This window comes from Leopardus geoffroyi, chromosome B2 (genome assembly GCF_018350155.1).
Source record: "Leopardus geoffroyi isolate Oge1 chromosome B2, O.geoffroyi_Oge1_pat1.0, whole genome shotgun sequence".
Classification (NCBI taxonomy): Eukaryota; Metazoa; Chordata; class Mammalia; order Carnivora; family Felidae; genus Leopardus; species Leopardus geoffroyi.
The window spans coordinates 144,327,917-144,350,181 of NC_059332.1; the positions used below are offsets into that span (position 1 = coordinate 144,327,917).

Consider the following 22,265-nt stretch of genomic DNA (forward strand, 5'->3'; position numbering starts at 1 on the left):
ACGGTGAGTCATGAGATCGCACTGAGCGTGGAGCCTGCTTGGGATTCTCTGTCTCCCTCTCTCTCTGCCCCTCCCCCCCCCAAAATAAATGAATAAACATTACAAAAAAGACAGTGAAGCAATGCCAGTGGAAAAAGAGAAGCATGTAAAGGAATTTTTAGATGAATTTCAAGCAAAGAGCTCTTAGCGAGACGTCTTTTTTTCTCCCTTGAGGACTGATTAATGGGGAAAGACATCCTTTTAGTAAGAAGAGCACGTTACGTCGGCGAGGTTAACAGTAAGATGAGTGAGACGTGACGAAGGGTTCCCAAGGTTGCCTCAAACCCCACGTGTCCATCTTCTGGGAACAGAAGAGTCTTGATTTCACTTCGGAAGGTGATTTCAGTGGCTCCTGGTGCTTCCAAAGGGGACGATCCCTTCCTCACACCTTAGAACTTCAGAGACCCTGCCCTGAGCGTTTCTGTGTCTTTATGATCCACTGATTACGGAACTCTTGGACACCGATGGACTCACCCATGTACCCCCTGCCCACCCCCAGGGTCTGTACCCCCCTCCAGGTTGCCATCTTGCAGTTCCCCTTCCCTCAAAGGACATCGGGTCGGCTCCCCACTACCGGGCCTTTGTCGTTGACATGCTTCTCTAACACCTGGGGCTGAACAGCTGGACTGTGGGCTTCCCCTGCTGCTGGTTAACTCATTTCCGCTTCCACATAAAGTTTTACTAGGACTAAGGGTTCAAACTAATAGGGTGGTGCCTGGCACATGGTAGCCCACAAATATTTGCTGAAGGTTGAATGAATAACCACTGTTCCACGGAATCCCTCCTAAATGCATTAGACACCAGCCAGGCTCATTCCCGTTGCCCCATCAGTCACCTGCCACGCCTCCGTGTTGGTCCCCGAGTTTGGCAGCCAGCCCCACGATGGGTCCCGGGAGCCTTTGCAAACACCCCTGCTGCCTGTGCTCTCCCGTCTCCCTCCTTCCTTCTTCCCCTTACCACTCACTGCCCCCATTTCCATCCCCTAGCGCACTCCTCTTAAGGGGGGGCGCTTCGGCTCCTCTGCTCTCACACCCCTGCACCCAAGCCCTCAGCAAATTCTGCTCTATTTTGAAAATGTGTTCAGAATCTGCCGTTTTGCATCACCTGCCCTCTCAGTTCCCCTCCCGACGGTCGTGATCTCTTGCCTGTGCTGTTGTGGTACCTCCTAGCTGTCCTGTCTGCTCCCACCGCCGTCCCCCGCCAGGCGCTGCTCACAAAGCAGGCAAAGACCAGGTCGCTCCCCTGTCCACGCCTCCCTAGTCCACTGAGGATGAAACCAGATCCCTTCCCGTGGCCTCCAAGGCACTGACCCCGGACACCTTCCCTCCACCTGCTCCTTCAGTGCAGAAACTCCGGCTGTGTGACTCCAGAAGGCCTCACTATCCGTGACTCAGCCTCCTCATCAGCACGTGGGGCCGTGATAGGACTTACCTCACAGGCGCGTTGGCAGATTCACGAGACAACATGTGTGAACAGCTTAGAACGGTGTCCGATGTAGACGCGGGACCCCCTCCCTACCAGGAGGTGCCATTCTAACACGCACATGCAGTTCATGGGTTCTGCCAAAAGATGGCAGCCCTGCACATTTGTGAACCGTTTGGGGACCGGAAAGTCCAGGCTCTCCGTTCCTTTCTCTTCAATCAAGGTCTTTGTCAGTAATATGTGACTGTTCCCGTTTAACTGGCTAGCTGGCACGGAGGGGGCCCCTGGGCTTATCTGGACTCACTAAGCTACAGGCGAGCGCCTTCTTTCACGTTGCCTTCACCCTTTTCTCCAATCAGGAGTGAGGCAGGGCTGGAAATAAGAGCGTCCCAGTGGTTCTCTGCGTGCAGGTTTAGAAATCGAGGGGGTGTGTTCATGGGACACATCGGTCGTGATCTCAGTTTTGGAGCTGATGGGCAATCCACATGCTGGGATAAGAGCCAAAGTTCATCGTCAACTGAGGTCTCTTCTCACAGCGTCATAAAATGTGTCCAGCCTCCGAAATCATACCATGTCACCTAAAAGGACACGTGGAACTCTGACGTCTCTCTGAGCCACTTAGCTGGTCCCCATCGCTCTAGGTGCCTTGTTCTGTGACACTGCTGTTCTCCCCTGGACGACGCCTGGATGGGTCGTGGGGTGGGCTACAGGGGGTAGCTTCCACAGGGTGGAAGACAGGCGGACAGCGCCACTGTGCAGCTGGAGAGACTTGGCCAGTATCTGCTCTGCTCTGTCTGCGTACTTGCCCTTGGGGAGATGCCAATGCCAATTACTGCTCATCTTTGCCGAGTGCTCTTTCGGTGCCGAAGCCCACCGGGTACTTCCCGTGGGGCAGGGAAGGGGTGCAGAGAGGGCTGTGGACAGAGGTATCTCATCCCTGCCCCTTTGGCCACCGTCCTGCTGAGGGCAGACCTTACCTGTGGGTGGCACTGAGGTAGACCCAGTCTCCCTAAACGAAGGCTGGCCTCTACGCCTGTACGTCCGTGGTCAGGACGGCTGTCCCCTCGTCAGGGTGGAACAAGGGAGAGGTCGCTTTGCCCGAGTCTCCATGTTTGGGCGGGATGGGACTTGCCTGAGTGTTCCCGGAAGACCTTATTCCATTTGCTGATGAGGGAATTGAGGCACAGAGGGCTTAGCTAAGTTACTTCGGGTCACACGGCTCGTACAGCAGGCCTGATTACTGAACCTTCTCCCCCACCTTCTCCCACCCGCCTCCTTGTAGCTGCCGGAGGATCAGACGAAGTAAGGCCCGTGCAGGGCTCCGCGCGGGGCCAGGCCGCTAGGTCGCAGGAGACGGTCAGGGTCTCTGGGACACGTGCTTATGTCCTGGAAGTCACTGTCTCACGTAAATCTGAGAGGAGCTGCTCCCCGAGGGTCCCTCTAGGACGTCCTTCCTGACGATTATCCCCTCTTCTCGGATTGCTCTCGGACATCCTAAATCAAGGGACCCATGCTCCTCTCCAGCTCGTGGGGGCCTTTGTCCTCGCTGCCAGAACCCTCCCTCCCTGCTGTCCCACAGACACTCTGCCTTACACTCCGCCTCCCCCCCCCCCCCCCCGTGCCCAGGTTCACCAGCTCTGTGGTCTACCAGGGCCTCATCATGCACGTGGGCGCCACGGGTGCGAACCTCTACCTGGATTTCTTGTACTCGGCTCTGGTTGAATTCCCGGCGGCCTTCATCATCCTCGTCACCATTGACCGCTGCGGCCTCATCCGCCCGTTGGCCCTGTCAAACCTGGTGGCGGGGGCAGCCTGCTTCGCCATGGTTTTTATCTCACACGGTGAGCTGTCCACCATCGTCTTCTAGGGAACTGAATTATCCAACTGTGGGAACAGTGTTTTCGCTGCTCGATGAGCCCCTGGGATAAGAACAAAGACAAAGATGGGTGTTACCTTCATCTACAAGGGTTTTTTTTTCGTTTTTTTGTTTTTGTTTTTTAAATTGAGGTATAACATACACTCAATGAGCAAATTACAAGTGTCAAAACTGATGAGTTTGTCCATAGGTATATATCTGGGTACATGACCCGGATTACGTGGCACATTTCCTTAGCACCTTAGGAGGTTCCCCCATGGTCCCCGACAATCCATATTCAACCCCCCCTGTTCAGATCACCGCTGCTCTGACCTCTGTCCCTGAGTATTAATTCCAACGGTTCTTGAACTTCACACGAGAGGAACCATACGAGATGTGCCCTGTGTATTTGTCTTGCTTCGTTCACTCATTCCATCTGTGAGATTTTCCCTGCCATCACACCGGAGCGTAGTTTACGTGCTTTTTCATCGTTGTGCAGCATTCCGCCGTATGAATCCCATGCCACCTACCTGTCCCACTGCTGACCGACCCCTGTGTGGTTTCCAGCATCTGCCTCTTGGGATCTAAGCTGCAGTGAACATTCTAGCACATTGTCTTGTCATGGTGCGGGCACCGATTTCCCTTGGGTACAGATCTGTGAGTGCGTTTTCTGGGTCGGGGCGGCATATATGTACCTCTAAGTAGATGCAAACAGGTTTCCAAAATGGTTGGACCAATTTACACTCCCCCCGATGAGGCCCGCGTGTCTAATTGTGACACATCATCACCAACACGGGGTGTGGCTGGTCTTGTTCACACCAGCCATTTCAGTGGGTGTGTCTTTCATCCTGAATTCTTACAATCCAGGATAATCCAAAACAGAATCATTTTCGTCAGTTTTAATTTCCAATGCACAAATTGCCTTTCCTCTTTGTTCCTTTGGGAAGATTGTTAAACCAGATTTGCTATTCTCTCTGGTTTCATTGCTTGCGCTCTGGCCTTGTTGGTTAAATGAGTTGTTTTGGTAAGCTTTTATGGAGGGTATTGTGGGAAGCGTTTCCTGAACTCTGTCTTCTCAAGGAACAGGCTGGATATAGATCAGGCTGAAAATAAAAAATAATAAATACAAAAAATAAATAAAAAGAGGTGGAAAAAGGCAGCTCAGTTTTCTCCCCCCTCCTTGCATGGCAAGAGGACAAAGAAGACAGGGAAAGGGGCAGAGGCCATCTGAAATAGATTTTACCCACCTTCTTCCGCATTTTCTTGTTTCTAGGATCCTGGAAAGATAAATGAGAAGTGTTGTTGTTGTTGTTGTTGTTGTTGTTGTTTAAGTAACAGCCCTGGGTACAGAGAGGGAGCTTGAGGTCTGAGACTGTTCAATTATCAGGCAGGCAGAGCCCAGGCATCGTGTTCTGTGGTCTCATCCTCCCAGGCCCCCCTCACAGCCCCACCCTCTCCACTTGGCCTCGATTTAGTCCTTGTCACATTAGATGGTAAACACTCACTTCCTCGTCCAGGAAGTATTTCGAGTACCTTCTCTGTGGCCAGTGTGCATCTAGGCCCTGGGATCTCAGCAGCGAGCAAAGCAGAGAAAGTTCTTGCTTTGCAGAATTTGCATGCTAGAGGGAAAAGGAGAAGGCAAAGCGTGGTGGGCTTAGTCCTTGGTTTGGTGGTCAGGGGTGGCCTCGGGAGACCTGAATGAGGGGAACAAGCCGTGTTGCCGTCTAGGGAATGTGCTCCCACAGGAGTGGGAGTCTCCCCGAGGAGGGCAGAGCTGAGCATTCAAGGAACAGCTGGAATCCTTGCACCCAGAATCAGGAGAGCAGGGGCAGGAGCGATGGACGGAGGCCCAGTTAGCAGGAGGTGGCCTTGGACTGTACCCCAGTGTGGAAGAGAGGCACTGGGGGCTTTGGGCAGGGATGGCCCCACAGTGCCAAGGGGAGCCGGGGCAGTTGAACAGCTCAACAGATTGAAGACCCCAGAGTTTGTGTGCAAGGCCCTCCCTCTATGTACGGAGTAAACTTTATCTTTTCTCTTTAGGAAGCTGGGGCGCGTCCTTGATTAGCACAAGGTGGGGAGCTGCCGGAGGCTGGGAGACTGGGCTGGACCTTGTGGCCAGCTCATTCCTAAGGCCACCGTGTCCTCTCTCCTGGGAGCCTCACGCTGGTGGAGTGAAACAGAGCAGCCTTCCGTGAGCAGCCAATATCTGGGGCCAGGGGTTGAGATGGCATAGTGGCTGTGAGCCAAGAGGCTTTCTAAGTGACCTGGCATGTCACAGGAGCCACTTGTGTGTGTCAGTGTTTGGGGCGATCCAGGTGGAGCAGGTGAAGGTGCCCACTTCTTGGATCAGTCCTCAACAGGGGACGGGCTTCCTGGACCGTCATGTAACCAAGAGCCCACAGCAGTCGGCTAAGCGGAGACAAGGTTTGCTTCCCTAATGCTCACCTCTGGGACTATCTGGAGAAGGGTTTTGGTTTTAAAAATGTGTTTGGAAACGAACCCTAGATGGAAGATTAGAAATCTGGTCTGTCGGCTCCAGGATAGTACCTAAAGGGCTGCATTTTTCGTGGACCTACTGTGTTTCTGGAAACCAAGAGACAAAGAAGGAAGTCACGTGGCTGACAGGAGGCAGAGCTGAGACTCCAAATGCATGTTCTTTCCCCTGCACAGAGGAGCCCCCCTTCATGTGTCACGGTCCAGTTCTGAGGCCTCTCAGGACTGTTTACTTATCCCGGAAGGAAAGAGTTAGACAAGACAGTCCTTCAGGCCCTTCCAGCTCTAAAGGCCAAGCTTCTTAACCTGACTCCTCGAGGGAGGGAACTCTGTGACCACAGTCCTCACGTGAGATCCCCACCTCTGTGTTTCCTGTCCAGATCTGCACTGGCTAAACATCACAGTAGCTTGCGTCGGCCGAATGGGAATCACCATCGTGTTCCAAATCGTGTGCCTGGTGAACGCCGAGCTGTATCCCACGTTTGTCAGGTGGGTGCACAAAGCGGGGTGGGGTGGGGGGGGCAGAGGTCGGGTAGCTCCTGAAATAGCTGTGCACCAGCCAGGCTCAACGAGGACCGGCACTTCTAAGACGATTCCTCAAGGCTCCCCCGTTTGGACATTGAGGCGGGGGTTGGGCATCAACGAGCGCGTCAACACCCGATTGTAGGAGAGAACGTGAGATGGAAAGGTTGGAGGAGACTGTGCAGAGGGCAGGCATGAGAGAAAAGGCATCTGCATAGAGAGGGAGAGAGTGGGAGACTGAGTTTCAGCCCAGCCCACGGCTAGTGGCACGAACTCCCATAGCTCCATTCGTGCCTGTAGACACACGTTGCGTAGACAGAGTTCCGACTGGCCCAGTGACACAGGAAGCATTTCTAGAGCTGTGCCATTTCGCCCCCGATGTCATTATTTCCACTTTACAGATGAGGAAGTTGAGGTTCAGAGAGGGACACAGAACTCGCAAGAGGCACACAGCTGGAAAGTGTCAGGGCGTCTGCCCTGATGCCACCAGAAGCCCGCGCCTTTCCCGTGATGACACAATGCTTGTCCGTAAACGTAACAACAGGCCTGGAGGACTTATCGTTCCAAGTCAGGTTCAGACCAGAGTTCACTCTAACACGCACAGTTTGCTGAATTTTTATTATATGTGTGTTCATTTCCCTGCCGCGACCATCAGTATGGAGACGTCTCCATCATCTCCAAATGCTTCCTTGTGTCCCTTCCCCACCTCCAGCCCCTGGCAACCCCTCGTCTGATTTCTGTCCCTTTGGTTTTACCTTTTCCAGAATGTCATGTAAATGAAGTCACAAGGCAGGCAGACTCGGTGTTTGTCTCCTTTCACTTAGCAGGACGGGGGACATCACGTAGTTGCCCGCCTGCGCCCGTGCTCTGCCCCTTCTGAGTGCGTGCTGAGTGCTTTTCTGGCGTGTGCATGATGTGCCACGATTTGTTTATCCATTTCCCAGTGTATTGGCATTGACTGTCTCCAGGTTGGAGTGAGTACAGTGTAGCTGCTCATAAACATTCAGGTACGGGTCTTGGAGTGGATACATGTTGTCGTATCTCGTGGCCACAAACTTAGGAGTGGCTCCTGTGGTAAGTGTGTGTTTAAATCTATAAGAAACGGTCAGAACGTCTGCCAAAGAGGCTGCGCCATTTAGTGTTCCGCCAACCACGTGAGACATCCTATCATCCCACATCCTCATCAGCACTTGGTATTGTGACTTGTTTTTTTCTTTATTCTTTTTTTTTTTTTTTTTTTTTCGAAGTCATTCTGAGAAGTAGTGGTATTATTGTGACTTTAAATTACATTTTCCTAATTACTAAAAATGTTGAGCATCTTTGTATGGACTTACTGCCATCTGTGTTTTAGGAGGCTTAGTTTTAAATGAAGATTATTTTTAGGGTAAAAGAAACTAACCACTTTACTTAAAGGTTGAATTCGGACCTTTGTTAGAATTTGGTCTATTTCCTCAAACTGTCTCTTCGGTCTGTGTAACTCTTTCTGGTGTGCTATTCCTCATGCCATCATGCTAGTAGTTTCTAAGAAATATTCCAGCTCCCCGATCGCTCAGCTGCACAGCAATCTGAGCCCGTCAGCCAGAAGGTGCAACAGTGGCCCTGATTTACTGTCCTCTTCCCCACCTGCCCTTCATTAAAAGGCTCCGTCTCATACTCTCATCTATAAAAGGTTGCTTGGACTGAGTACAAAGGGGTGAAGGCACATTAAGGAGAAAACCTTCCACATTTGGCAGTCCTGAGCCCGGAGTCTAAAATAGCCGGGCCAAACAATTCCATTGTCATGGCCACTGGACCCAGGGGACTGGCTGAAAATGTTAACTGTCAAAGGGCCTGAGTCCCTGCTCCTACAGGGAAGAAAGCCAAGCAACCCATCTCAAGGAGCCATTTGTGCAGAGAGCCTGTTGATAAGGATTCTCAATAACTAGAAACGGAAGCCAGAAGTTCAGAAATAAGTTTAGGGGCGCCTGGGTGGCTCAGTCGGTTAAGCATCTATCTGACTCTTGGTTTCGGCTCAGGTCGTGATCTCACGGTTTGTGATTTCAAGCCCCACGTTGGCTCTGAGCAGACAGCGCGGAGCCTGCTTGGGATTCTCTCTCGCCCCTCTCTCTCTGTCCTTCCCCTGCTCACACACACACACACACACACACACACTCTCGAAATAAATAAATAAACTTTATTAAAAAAAACTTCAACTGTGATCCATACACACACAAGAATAAGAGTCATGAAAGTTCTGATATTTTCAATTGATAGAATCCAACCGAAACTGTTTTTTTTTTTAAATGGGTTATTCCAGTTACGTTATTACTTTACAAGAGCTCCAAATTTAAAAATTACTATTGAAGCCATCTTGACCCTGCCTCTTACTCACAGGAGGCTTTAGAAATGAACAGCCACCTTCTGACTGCAGCACGTATTGTCAAGAACATTCTTTTGGCTTCAGTAGGCTCTGCCTTGTGTTGGAAATCGTCTCTCCTTTTTGTCTCCCCACTACGGCATGGGCTGCCTGAAAACGGGAGCGACATATCGTACTTCTCCGTACCTGTAATAGAGCTGTCCTGAGCGGTCCCCAAGGGCCCGTAGAACGGCCGAGTGCAGAAAACACCACACCATGTGACTTTCCCATAAGGAACTTAGCTCCCTCTCCCTACTGCTTCTAGCTTCTGTGTGCTTATTACATTTTTTTACTTCTCTAAAACATAACTGCTTAAAATAACGGCGTCTTTTCTTTCTTCTCTTGGAAATGGCACTGAAGCTATTTGAAAAATGAGAATAAACAAAGCTGCAAATGCCAACTTTAAAACTAGGATGACCCTGGGGGCACTGAGGTGGCTCAGCCGGTTGAGCGTCCAACTTCGGCTCAGGTCATGATCTCGCGGTTCGTGAGTTTGAGCCCCGCATCAGGCCCTGTGCTGACAGCTCGGAGCCTGGAGCCTGCTTCAGATTCTGTGTCTCCCTCTCTCTCTGCCCCTTCCCCTGCCCGTGCTCTCTCTCTTTCTCTCTCAAAAATAAATAAACATAAACAAACAAACAAACCTAGGATGACCCTGAAAGACAAGCATGAGAAGAAGGGCTGCTGAACGCAGTGAGGTTTCAGAGGGTCTGGAAGATTCCAGGGATGCACATGGTGACAGTAACCCTTGGACAAGGCCAACAGTTTTCCAAAGCAGGAAGCATACCGGGGAGGGTACAACCCACAGTCCCTTGTTTGCAGTAACAGGATGGCTTCAGGGGCTGGACCCATAAGCTCCATCCCCCCGACCTTGGGAGGCTGAAGGTGGTGCAGGGAGAGTGAGGCCACGAGAGAACATTCAGGGACCTTGGAGATGGCGGTGTGCGCGAGGCAGGGTGGAGGAGAAAGACCCAACACGGTGAGCACTTCTGTCCTGTCGACCCCTGTCGATTGGGAGTGAGAGACGTTAAGCATCTGCTTGCATTCGACCCAGGTCAAAGAGAGAATCTGTCCTGACCCGGCACGTGGCCTGGCTCCTCTCCACAAATTCTTCGACATGGCTGATACAGGAAGAGATCCCAGCAGTAAAGATGGATGATAAAAAAGCAATCCACCCAGTTACGCAAATAGACCATGAGAGAAAAGGAGAAAGGGAACAAAGGGCAGAGGACAAATGAAGAATACTCACTAGCAAAATAGTGTCACAAAGCAGATGAAAACGGTGACCCAAAATAGCACAACCAAATGCAAACTCTGCCTCAGTCATCTCTATCAAATGAAAGCCTAAAGCCAAGATAAAAGGTCTTGGGTCAGAATATGGACCAGATGATAGAAATGGAAACCTGTTTGAAAGCAGTGCAAAGGGGGTGCTTGGGTGGCGCAGTCGGTTGGGCGTCCGACTTCAGCCAGGTCACGATCTCGCGGTCCGGGAGTTCGAGCCCCGCGTCGGGCTCTGGGCTGATGGCTCAGAGCCTGGAGCCTGTTTCCGATTCTGTGTCTCCCTCTCTCTCTGCCCCTCCCCCGTTCATGCTCTGTCTCTCTCTGTCCCAAAAATAAATAAACGTTGAAAAAAAATTTTTAAAAAATAAAAATAAAAAATAAAATAAATGGATAATTTTTTTTCAACGTTTATTTATTTTTGGGACAGAGAGAGACAGAGCATGAACGGGGGAGGGGCAGAGAGAGAGGGAGACACAGAATCGGAAACAGGCTCCAGGCTCTGAGCCATCAGCCCAGAGCCCGACGCGGGGCTCGAACTCCCGGACCGCGAGATCGTGACCTGGCTGAAGTCGGACGCCCAACCGACTGCGCCACCCAGGCGCCCCAAAAATTATCCATTTAAAAAAAAAAAAAAGAAAGAAAGCAGTGCAAAGGAGAACCGAGACAGTGAGGGAAAGGCAAGGTAGATCTGAGAATTGCAAAATAAAACGGAAATAAGCAAAGAGTTTAAAAGTCTTGGAGATCACACACGCATGCACACGCACACGTGCACGTACACACATCCCAGAAAAGATAACAGAAAAAGCGAAACAAACAAAAAAACCCTCCAAGAAATTAAAAAAAAAAAAAACCTTCAAGGAAACTTCTAGAAATAAAAGAATGGTTGACTCTATGATTTGAAGTGGCACATGGTGTCACAGGAAAAACAGACTCAGAAGGAAGCAAAAAGGAATATTCTATTAAGTTACTGGGCTGTAGGTTTGAGTCACAGATCTAGGGGGAGTATCTACTTGATATCAGGTTGATAATCATTAAATGGGGGATTAAAGGGTATGTGGTTTTGAGTACAAACAGCAGAAAATGTCAGAAATCTGACAATAAAGAAATGCTAGAACTAACGGAGACAGGGACAGGAAAGGAGAGGGAATGTCAGATGTGGTGTGATAAGCTGATTTCCTTTGTGTACTTTCTCCAGCTGGGGGAAAAATGTATTATTAAAAGCTGATAAATTGCATAGTGTTTTAGGTATATTTTAAGATGTAAGGAGAAACACGAAAACAATGATACTATTAACTAAAGTCAGTGCGGGCAGGGATGGTTTGAGGAGGAAGTGGAAATACACGAATTTTATCATTGTTTATAATAGGGAGTGAATGAATACTGTCTAAAGAAATAGAGTATTACATGTATTAAATAAAATTATAAAGGTAACATTTTGAATAAAAATACAAACCTTCCAGGACACCTGGCTAGCTCAGTGGGAAGAGTATGGGATTCTTGATCTGGGGGCCATGAGTTCAAGTCCCACACTGAGTGCAGAGATTACTAAAAAACAAATAAACTTAAAAAAATACAAACCTTCCAAATTATCAGAAAAAAATACTGATAACTAACACGTATTGAAAATAAGACACTAGAAGTAGTAAAAACCATGACATAAAAGCTAATGACAGAATTAAGACCAAGCGTTTGTGACATTTAAATAAACACAAAGAGACTCAGGTCCTCTATTTAAAAAAAGAGACTCCTTGAGTTGATTACAAAGCAAAACTGAACAATTGGCTCATAGTTGAAGCACAACTTCTTGGAAAGGTTGAAAAGAAAAGAATGCATGAAAACATATCAGTAAATGCAGACAAAAATATAGCAAGAGCCATAATCTTATCAGACAAAATTGAATGTATGCCAAAAATGTATTTAATAAGATAAGGAAGTCCCTAAACAATGATAAAGAAGAAATCCACAATGGTCTCACAGGGAGATTTTACAAAACATGTAATTAATAGAAAACTCCAACGATACTCAAACTCTTCTAGACGATAGAAAAAGGAGAAAGATTTTTTAAAAATTGTAATAAAGCTAGCATAATACTGGTATCAAAGAACAACAAAGATAAAGAAAACAAGGAAACTATAGGTAAATATTATTTGTAGAATTTTGATTAAAGCCCTAAACCATATATTATCAAACAGAATAGTGGAGAGATTAAAGTAATAATATATCATGTCTAAGATGAGCTACTCAGGAACACAAAGTCCAGTATTAGAAAATCTAATAGTATAAATCATGCTAATAAATTGAAAGAGTTTTATAGAGCTAATAAAGCTGACAAATTAAAACTGTTCTGTCTTATTTCCATTGGCAGTGAAAGGCATTTAATAAATTCAACATCTACTCTTGCTATTATAATCTTTCCATAAAACATGGATAGATAATTTTTACATATAATTCCCTCAATATACTTTTTACAGCTAAGAAGAAATATCCTGTTGAAAACTGATCAAATAAATCATAAATATGTTTAAAGGTATAGTGGCAAACACTGAGAGATGATATAACCAACCAAGATGCAAATAGGTATCACCGAAGAAGCTTAAAGGTCATATCCTAGAGGATAAAACTTCTCCCAGTTTATTGTTCCTAGCTTAACCATGTTTTTAAAACAAAGTTCAAGACTATTTATAGGAATACAAAAATACCCAGCACTGAACAAGCAAGATTTATCAACAGTCAAAAGAAGTATGAATGTTCTAAACACCCCAATTAAAAGTCAAAGATCATCAGATTGGACAAAAAAAGTGATACCCAACTGTATACTGGCTACAAGAAACTCACTTTAAATATAGGGGCAGAGATAGTTTAAGAGTAGAATGATGATGGGGCGCCTGGGTGGCTCAGTCCGTTCAGCATCTGACTTGGGGTCAGGTCATGATCTCATGGTTTATGGGTTTGAGCCCTGCACTGGGATGTCTGCTGTCAGCACGGTGCCTGTTTCGATTCTCTGTCCCTCTCTCTCTTTCTGCCGCTCGCACGCGGTCTCTCTCTCAAAACAAATACATAAACTTAAAAAAAAAAATAAAAGGATGGAAAAAGATATTCCATACAAACACTAGTCAAAAGTGGCCGTATTCACGTAAGACAGAGATGTCAGAGCAAAGACTATCACCAGGGATGGAGAGAATCCTTTCAGGTAGGATCATTTCTCTGATTCTCTTCTAGGCTTCTTCATCCTCCCATCCTTAATACCTTCTCTGCCCTTCCCTATGTCTTCATGGAAAGAAGAAAGAAAAGAAAAAGAAAAGAAAAGAAAAGAAAAGAAAAGAGAGAGAGAGGGAGGGAGGGAGGGAGGGAAGGAAGGAAGGAAGGAAGGAAGGAAGAGCTCAGCTTGCACCAACCAGTTCTCCAACTTTCCAGATACCCCCTGGGCATCCTGTTCCATTCTGATGGTAACCTCATGGAGTTAGTGCAGATCCCACGGGGTAAGGGCTCAGTCCCACAAGACTGGCCCCACCTCAGATGCCAGGCACGAGCCCCAGGTTGTCACCTGGACTTCTGACTCACTGGGTCTAAATCAGGACTCCCATATCCCCTTCCTCAAGTTCAATAATTTGCTCTATCTCATGGAACTCAGAGAAACACTTATTTGCAGTTACCGGTTGATGATAAAGGACATAATAGAGGATATAAATGAACAGCCACATGAAGAGGTACCTAGGGTGAGGCCTGGAAGGGTCCCAAGCACGGGAGCTTTTGTCCCCGTGGAGTTGGGGTGGGCCACCGTTGCAGTGCATGGATATGTTCACCAACCTGGAAGTTCTGCACCCCACAGGTCAGGGTTTCCGTGGAGGCTCTGTCATGTAGCATGATTGACTGAAAATCATTGGCCATTGGTGATTAACTCTACGCCAGCCTCTCTCCCCTCCCTGTGCTTGCGCTAGGATAAGGTTAACCTTTGGAAAGTTGGATCACAGAAGTAGCATCTTTTTTGTTCTCTATTTTGTCAGGAACCTTGGAGTGATGGTGTGCTCCTCCCTGTGCGATCTGGGCGGGATCATCACCCCCTTCCTGGTCTTCAGGCTGATGGAGGTTTGGCGAGGCTCGCCCCTCATTTTGTTTGGTAAGACTTCCTGGGATGTTTATTATTCCTTCTTCCCAGCCCAGCACGATTACTCAACAACTATTTGATGAGAGGATGATGTCTTCCAGTGAGTTTACAGATGACAAGGATGGCGCCTTCCCTGTCGCTGTCTCCTGGCTCGCTCTGTCTTGCTCCATGGGAAGATAGGAGGCCATTCCTGGAAGGCAGGCCAGAGGTTTACATTCTATGGCTCCAGAGTCCAATAATTGTCTTATAGGACAGAATTTGAGAGGCCTGTGTTGACGTAGCCTCCTCCTTTCTTATGAATTTGACTCCTAATTTTTGTGTATTTAACATGTAATTGCTGGAGGCTTAAAGATGCTGAATTATCACTCTGCTGCTTAACAGCGGAAATAGAGACAAATGGGAATCGAAGTTTAGTATCAGCTGTGATAGTGATGAAGTTGGATTAGAGAAGGAGGAGGGGACTCTAGTTTCTCTCCCCAAACTGAGACCTTGGGACCTCCGAGACCCTGCTAACCCACTTGGTGGAAGGCAGAACGGCCATCTACGTGCAGAGAGGTGCTGTGCCGGGGCCCAGGCATAGCACGAGGGAGAGGGCGGGGGACAGAGGAAGGGAGAAATTAGGAGAGGGGAGGAGGGATGGGGAAGGAGAAACGAGAGAGGCCCACGCTGCCCACAAACATATTATCTATGCTTCATATCAAATATGTAGTAATATAATATTAATATATAGTAACTATAGTATATATTATAGCTTATATATGGTAACTATTATATATATTCTGTATAAAACAACACATTATAATGCAATTATCTAATGTGTATAGTTTTATATATAACTATAATATATAGAATATACATTATATATAATCAATCTGCTAACACTTAAACATCAGTTACTGTCCAAGTTATTCTTATGTAGAAGTGAAGGCACTATTCCCATTTTTTTAAATGTTTATTTATTTTGAGAGGGTGGGAGGGGTAGAGAGAGAGGGAGAGAGGGAATTTCAAGTAGGGTCCATGCTGTCAGTGGAGAGTCCAACTCAGGGCTGGAACCCGTGGACCGTGAGATCATGACCTGAGCCAAAACCAAGAGTCAGACACTTAACGGACTGAGCCACCCAGGCACCCCAATATTCCCCTTTCTCACTCTGACATTTCCCCAGTGATCCTATTGCTTTAACTTTTGTTTCCTAGATGTTCCCGACTTCTAAACACCCAGTGTGTCTCACAGGTGCATTATCTAGCCATCCCTTTAGCTAGCGGTCGGCATCCCTACGTGGTGTTGGCTGTGCTCTAACGGCTCTGTGTGAACTCTGTTTCGTTTGAAGCGATATTGGGCCTGGTTGCCGGGGGGGTGACGCTGCTTCTTCCTGAGACCAAAGGGGTCACTTTGCCAGAGACCATCGAGGATGCAGAGAACCTTGGGAGGTGAGTCTGTGGTGCTTGGGGACTCGGGGTTCACGTGAGTGGCACCTGCCCCCGGTATCTCCATTTCCTCTATCTTAGTGGTTTAGGAGAGCTTCACAGATATCTGTGCATCTTTTTATTTATTTATTTATTTATTTATTTATTTATTTATTTTAACCAGAGCTGCTGTAGAGAGAAACACGACACAAATAGCCACTGGCTTTGGGGGAGGAAAGATTGGAGAGCACGAATATGTGGTTTTGGTTGGCAGTTAGCCGTTCTGAACTGTGGGACTGAGAACATGTGTCTGAGATGCTGACTGAACAAGGGCTGAGTCCCTAGCTCACCAGGAGCTAACTGCCCTGAGTTGGGAGCTATTTTTAAATCAGTCTTCTGTCCTTTTAGCAATTGTTGGTTCTAATTATTTTTAAAAAAAAATTTTTTTATGTTTATTTATTTATTTTGAGAGATAGAGTGAGAGCAGGGGAGGGGCAGAGAGAGAGGGAGAATCTCAAGCAGGCTCTGCACTGTGAGCACAGAGCCTGATGCAGGGCTTGAACTCAAGAAACTGTGAGATCATGACCTGAGCCAAAATCAAGAGTTGGACACTCAGCTGAGCCACCAAGGCGCCCCTGTTGATTCCGACTCTTTAATGACTTTCTTTACAAAGGAAGAGGGACTTAAAACTTTCATTCTTGTGACAGGGACGAGGACTTTAATGGAGTCTCAGATTCTTCTCTTACAGCAATAAAAAAGGAAAGGAATAAGCAATGCTTGAGGAGGTAGCCTCTCGGGTCCCCCTCCAGACTCGCTCTATGGATTCCATAGGGAACAGTGACTGATCAGGTGCCCCACACGTCGTAGGTGTTCGATAAACCTTAGATTTTCTCCATTCTTCTTGCATATTGTGTAAACTCCTCGGTGATTCTCAAAACTTAGTATGCAGAAGGATCACAAAAGAAGAAGCTTATTGAAATGCAGATTCCCGAGCCTTCTAGGTTTGTTGATTTAGTAGATGAAGGGTGGGAGCCAGGAATCTGTGCTGTTAATAAGCTCTGCCAATATTGGAAGCTCATAAGTGCTTCATAAACCTCACTTTGACAAATTCTGGATGTCTCCGTACTGATAAGGGACAAAACTATTTTTTTTTTAAAGCGTATTTATTTATTTTGAGAGAGATTGAGAGAGAGCACGAGTGGTGGGGGGTAGGGGCAGAAAAAGAAGGAGAGAGAGAATCCCAAGCACATTCCTTGTGGTGAGCTCAGAGCCCGACTTGGGTTCAGTCTCATGACCGTGAGATCATGACCTGAGTTGAAATTAAAGGTCAGACATTTAACCGACTGCACCAGCCAGGTGCCCTGGGACACTCTATTTTAACTGTAAACGCATTTTCTAGTTGATGACAATATGCCTTTTTGGGTCCCAAATAGGTAGCTAATATTGATTATCAGATTAAAAAAAATTTTTTTTAATGTTTTCATTTATTTTTGAAGGAGACAGAGACAGAGCATGAGCAGGGGAGGAGCAGAGAGAGAGGGAGACATAGAACCTGAAGCAGGCTCCAGGCTCTGAGCTGTCAGCACAGAGCCTGATGCAGGGCTCGAACTCATGAAACTATGAGATCATGACCTGAGCCAAAGTCGAACACTTAACCGACTGAGCCACCCAGGCGCCCCTGATTATCAGATTTTAAACTATGTCATTACAATTCATTGATAAGCACCGGGTCATCTCTTGAGATATCACTTTGCTGGTCCTTTTTGTGTTCCTTGCTACCCTCCTTTTCTCCTTTTGTTTTGAGATATATTCCTGTGGACAATTTTACAATAGTTTCTTTTCTCTTCTCTCTCTCTTTTGAAATAGTTTCTTAGTCAAAACATTGTTTATTTTAACGCTCATTTTTGTTTTGGGTGGCTACAGGATAGCAAAGCCCAAAGAAAACACGATTTACCTTCAGATCCAAACAACAGAACGTGCAGGCACGTGAGAGAGATGCTTCGCTGAGATCGAAGATGGGGTTTGCATCTGAAGAAACGCTTAGAAACCCTTACTTTTCTGTGCTCTTCCTCACTTACCTGCCCCTAAACCAATATGCTGAACAATACCAAATGTGCCTCGTTTTACTTTATTTTCTTTCTTTTAAAAAGTCTCCCAAAGCCCTGGCCTCTTTTATCTACTTTCCTAGCAGGAGCTGTTGGTGGTTACCAGTTACTTAATTATCTAAAGTATTTCGATGATCCAGTCGAGTTTAAATATGGCTATAAAAGAGGCCTCTGTAACTGGTTTCCTAGAATCTGTGTTGTTTCATTCCCTCCGAAAGAAAATGTCTTTGTATTGGGAGTATTTATCTTGGCAAAAATATTTCAAGGTGTAGCTTTCTTGAAGGGCACTTGGTTTTCAAACATGGCGACTCTCCCGGCAGACCATACCCGAATCACGTTTACATACGACTCACGGAATAGAGCATGATCCTCATCCGCAGGCCAGAAGTCCTGTAACTTTTTTAGGAAGCGGTTTCTGCCACCTTTGCTCGAGGAATGTTGTATTCAGTTTCACTCTTGGTTTTCATTCTTGTTGGTGATTCTAGAAGGTAGACTCCTATGCCAACTATAAACTATTGTAGTAAATATATCAAAGAGTTCAGTTTACCACCAGTTATGTAGTAACTGGTTTAAGTTCTGGTGGAAGAGGTGATTTCGTTCCTAGAATACACAAAAACCTTTGTTTTAAAATTTCTTTCCCTGTGAAAGAAACCAAAGACAACGTAATACCCTTGCTTTGGAGCACCTTGGGGAAAAAATATTTCTAATGTGAATCGGAGGCCTGGGGAAAGGCATGGGGCTATGTTGTCAGCACTTCTGGCCTGCTCGGCTAAGTGATGGTCTCAGGGACGTGAGGCCATGGGTTTGGGCCTGAGCAGTCTTTGATCTTCCTTTGAGAATGGATATTGGCAACTTGGAACAAGCAAACAAAAGAATGTTCTCGTCCGCCAAATTCTATTTTAAAGAATTTAAAAGTTGGGGGTAGGTGCCTGGGTGGCTCAGCCAGTTGAGCATCTGACTTTGGCTCAAGTCTTGACCTCATGGTTCATGGGTTTGAGCCCCGTGTCGGGCTCTGTGCTGACAGTTCAGGGCCTGGAACCCACTTCCAGGGGGTTCATGGGGGGTAGGGGGTGGTGACAGCAGGGCAGGAAGCACTCCCTTTCAGCCTTGTGCCTAGAACACGGTGCGTTCTTAGAGAGGCAGCATGAAGTCACGGGAAGAGCCTGGACTCTGCTCTGACCCGGAAGTAGTTCCCACATCTCCATGTATTGATTTTATGGCTCCTTAACCATCCGAGCATCCGTGACCTCCTGGCACCCACCTCTAGGTGGGTTCTGGGGATACAGAAAGCTGCAGATCACCCAGGAATGTCACACCAGCCTCCATGCCACGTGGTCCCCACATCTGTAGTGCACGTGCGTGTCAACCATCTCCACTCCACCAGCTCACTCCCTGCGTCTGCTTGTGAAGGGCAACGTGTCCTATTGTCTGTCCTACCTCTGCCTCCTCTGTGCAGCTAAACGTTGAATGACTGATGTTTCAAGATGTCACTGGAGCAAATCAGAGACCTATTAGGCTTACTAAACAAAGACACTTTTCAAAAGGCCATTTCGAGACACATTCGTAGAAAGGAACTCCCTCAGTCACGGCGACATCTTAAAGCCGATATTATCACCTCCATTTCAAAGCTTCGAGAAAGCTAAATTCAGAGACGGTAAGTGGCTCGTGCTGCCGAAGCAAGGAACTGGGCCTTGTATTTAGATCTTCTGGACCAGATCGCAGGAGAGGTTACGAGCTTCAATTCTAAACATAAAAAATGAAGAACAGAGGGGACTATTCTAAGAGGCGTGGCCTCTTACGAATGAGTTTCTTGGTCTTAGAGACTTCCATTCCTGGCTTTTCTGATTATCCATTTGTCCCCTGCCACAGGCCTATGGGTTGAATGGAAGGACAGAGGGAAGTCCTGAATGTGCTCTGGGCAGTGGTCTTAAGGTCCCGTTCCCAGGGCCGTGGCACATCTTCACAGTCCCCGCTCGCTCACTGACTTCTTCAGCCTTGTGGGTGGCAGTAACCTTGTTCTGGGTTCCTGTCCGAGTGAAGTGTGTTACCTTTTCCCCCCACTTGTGAGAAGGATGTGCACATTTAAACTGCATGCGTGTCACGGTTGGTTTTTGGAGCTGTTGGGTCGGACTAATCCCAAACCTCTCCCTGTGGCACCTGCTGCTTTCTTGGGCAAATCTGACTTGGGGGTGAAAGGAGTATGAAAATCTGGTTGCTTGGGAGTTCGGAGAAACAACAAGACTATTAAAAACTATAGTTCGGATTTTTCCAGAACTTGCTCCGTACCAGGTACCATCCCAAGCATTTTTAAAATTTTTATTTGAGAGAGAGAGAGAGCAACTGCATGAGTAGGGGAGGGGCAGAGAGAGAGAGAGAGAGAGAGAGAGAGAGAGAATCCCAAACAGGCTCCATGCTGTCAGCACAGAGCGCAGCACGGGTCTTGAACACACAAACCATGAGATGATGAGCTGAGCCAAGATCAAGAGTCAGATGCTTAAATGACTGAGCCACCCAGGCGCCTCCCATCCCAAGCATTTTATATTATCTCATGAAACCCTCACAGCACCTCCATGACACTGGGTAATACTCCCTAAGTGCAGAGAAGGGGAAATGGAGACAAAGAGAGGTTAACCAGCATGTCCAAGGTCAGTAGGTAGTAAGCGGAGGACCTCAGGTCTCTCCCCCAAATCCACATTTAAAAAAACTTTTTTTTAATGTTTATTTATTTTTGAGAGAGAGAGAGAGAGAGAGTGCAAGCAGGGGAGGGGCAGAGAGAGAGGGAGACACAGAATCCGAGGCAGGCTCCAGGCCCTGAGCTGTCAGCACAGAGCCGGACGCGGGGCTCGAACCCACGAACTGCGAGATCATGCCCTGAGCCGAAGTCGGACGCTTAACCGCTTAACCGACTGAGCCACCCAGGCGCCCCTCCCAAATCCACATTTTTAACCAGATGCTGTACTTCCTATTGAGGTCCCGGCAATAGTAGGCTCAACCATTATTTACAGAAAACCCAGAAACAGTAAAGCCATTCTTCTGTGGGGAAGACTGAGGCCTCTCCTGGTTGGTCTGAGCTGGAAGTTCTCAGGCGCTGCTCTGGGGCCACCCCGAGAGGGGCACTGTCCTTAGAACGGCAACAGTGGGCACCTCTCTGCAGCTGGGGAGCGGGTTCTCCGTGGTTCTCAGACTGCACCTTCCTGACTGCGGCCTCTTGATGTTTGAAGTTTAAAACCACCAAGAAACACACAAAATGAAAATCACGTCAAAACCCACCGCGGGACGGAATCCCGTAGAGGGAGCGTCAGCTGGTCACCCCCCACCGGGTCTCGCCCCCGGGGGCGCGTCTCCGTCCTTCCTCTGAACCCGGGGCCGCGGTGAATATGGGGCAGGCTGAGTTCTGGAGCACCGAGAACGTGCACGTCCCCCCGCTCTCCTTCCGAACCCCAACTCTGGCCGCCACGCGAACAGCAGCTGTTGTCCCACGCTGAGCGGTCACAGTAAAGCCAGAAAGCGGACGACGCACATCTTGGCACCGGGCGGCCCACTAGCGAGGGCGGAGATTCAGGACAGGAGAAAGGCCGTCTTCCACCCGCCGACGGGAGAGACACATGTGCCCTGGGCCGGGCAGGAACCACGAGAAAAGCCGAGGACTCAGGTGCCAGTCTTTGAGAACACGTCCTGGGCCCCGACCGCCCTCCTCTGCCCTGGATCCTGAGGGGGTGAAGTCTGGGCGAAGTTGGCCTGTGAATTACCAGAGCCTCCCAAATATCAGGGGCTCGGATAAGACAAAAGTTTCTTTTTGTCTCATCTTCAAGAGTTTCAAGGGCACCCTGCCCCAGAGCTGGGGGGTGACACAGGGCGGGGCCCAGGTGCCCCCCCACGGCTGTGCTGGGCAGGACTTCCCTCTGCGGCCGGGACCCCCTGGTTGCATCCGTCCCCACCACACGCGCCCGCACCACGGGAGACAGGGCACAGACGAGAAGGACGGTCTTCCTTTAGGGGCACTTTCTGGACGTGGCACACAGCTCTGTGTCCCACTGGCCAGCACATCGAGAGAGAACGGGACACGGGGGGCTGTGGCCCTCACATAACACTGGGGTTCCATCACTGAGGCAGCAATGGGACTAGATATTGGAGGACAACCAGCTGTCCATGCTGTAGTTGGCGGGCGGCACAAAAATCTGAGGGTCTGGGAGGAGGGCCCTGCCCCAGTGCCCCAGGGGCCATAAGACCCATAGGGCACTGTCCACACCACCATGGCGTGGAGGGCTGGGCGTCGGTGGCCGACGAGGCGGCAGCCGCACAGATTCCTCGTGCGGCCGTGTGAGGAGCCCCCGACGGCTTCCCATTTGGTGAAAGGAGCGTGATGTGACTCACGTACGGCCATCGTGTCACGGGGCTGGGTGTGCACCGTCAGCTGGCCCCGCGAGGGGAGAGAGACCCTGGGAACGCCAGCAGGGACCCAGGCTGACCAGTGACCGGCGCCCTCCGCGCCACGACACGAAGGAGGCCTGCGGAGCCCAACGTGCTGCCCTCTAGGGAGACTGGGCGAGGGGAAAGCTTAAATCCCCCGCTTTACCTGAACTCTCCGAGAGAACCCGGAAGGGGTCAAGTCTCCCTCGACTTGGCAAGATAGAGTTTTCTACTGCC

General features: G+C 48.5%; 1 protein-coding gene across 2 annotated transcripts in view; it reads left to right on the forward strand.

Annotated features, from left to right (window-relative positions):
* Positions 1–17,997, forward strand: part of SLC22A1 (solute carrier family 22 member 1) — a 29,992-nt gene extending 11,995 nt beyond the window's left edge. The window contains exons 7-11 of one of the 2 annotated variants that reach the window (XM_045500203.1): positions 3,088–3,302; positions 6,190–6,298; positions 14,009–14,121; positions 15,438–15,537; positions 17,437–17,997. In XM_045500203.1, the coding sequence (XP_045356159.1) occupies positions 3,088–3,302; positions 6,190–6,298; positions 14,009–14,121; positions 15,438–15,537; positions 17,437–17,503 (604 nt within the window). In that variant the 3' untranslated portion in view covers positions 17,504–17,997. The remainder of the gene's footprint in view (positions 1–3,087; positions 3,303–6,189; positions 6,299–14,008; positions 14,122–15,437; positions 15,538–17,436) is intronic. The other variant, XM_045500204.1, reaches the window with a different exon arrangement.
* The last annotated feature ends 4,268 nt before the right edge of the window (positions 17,998–22,265 follow it).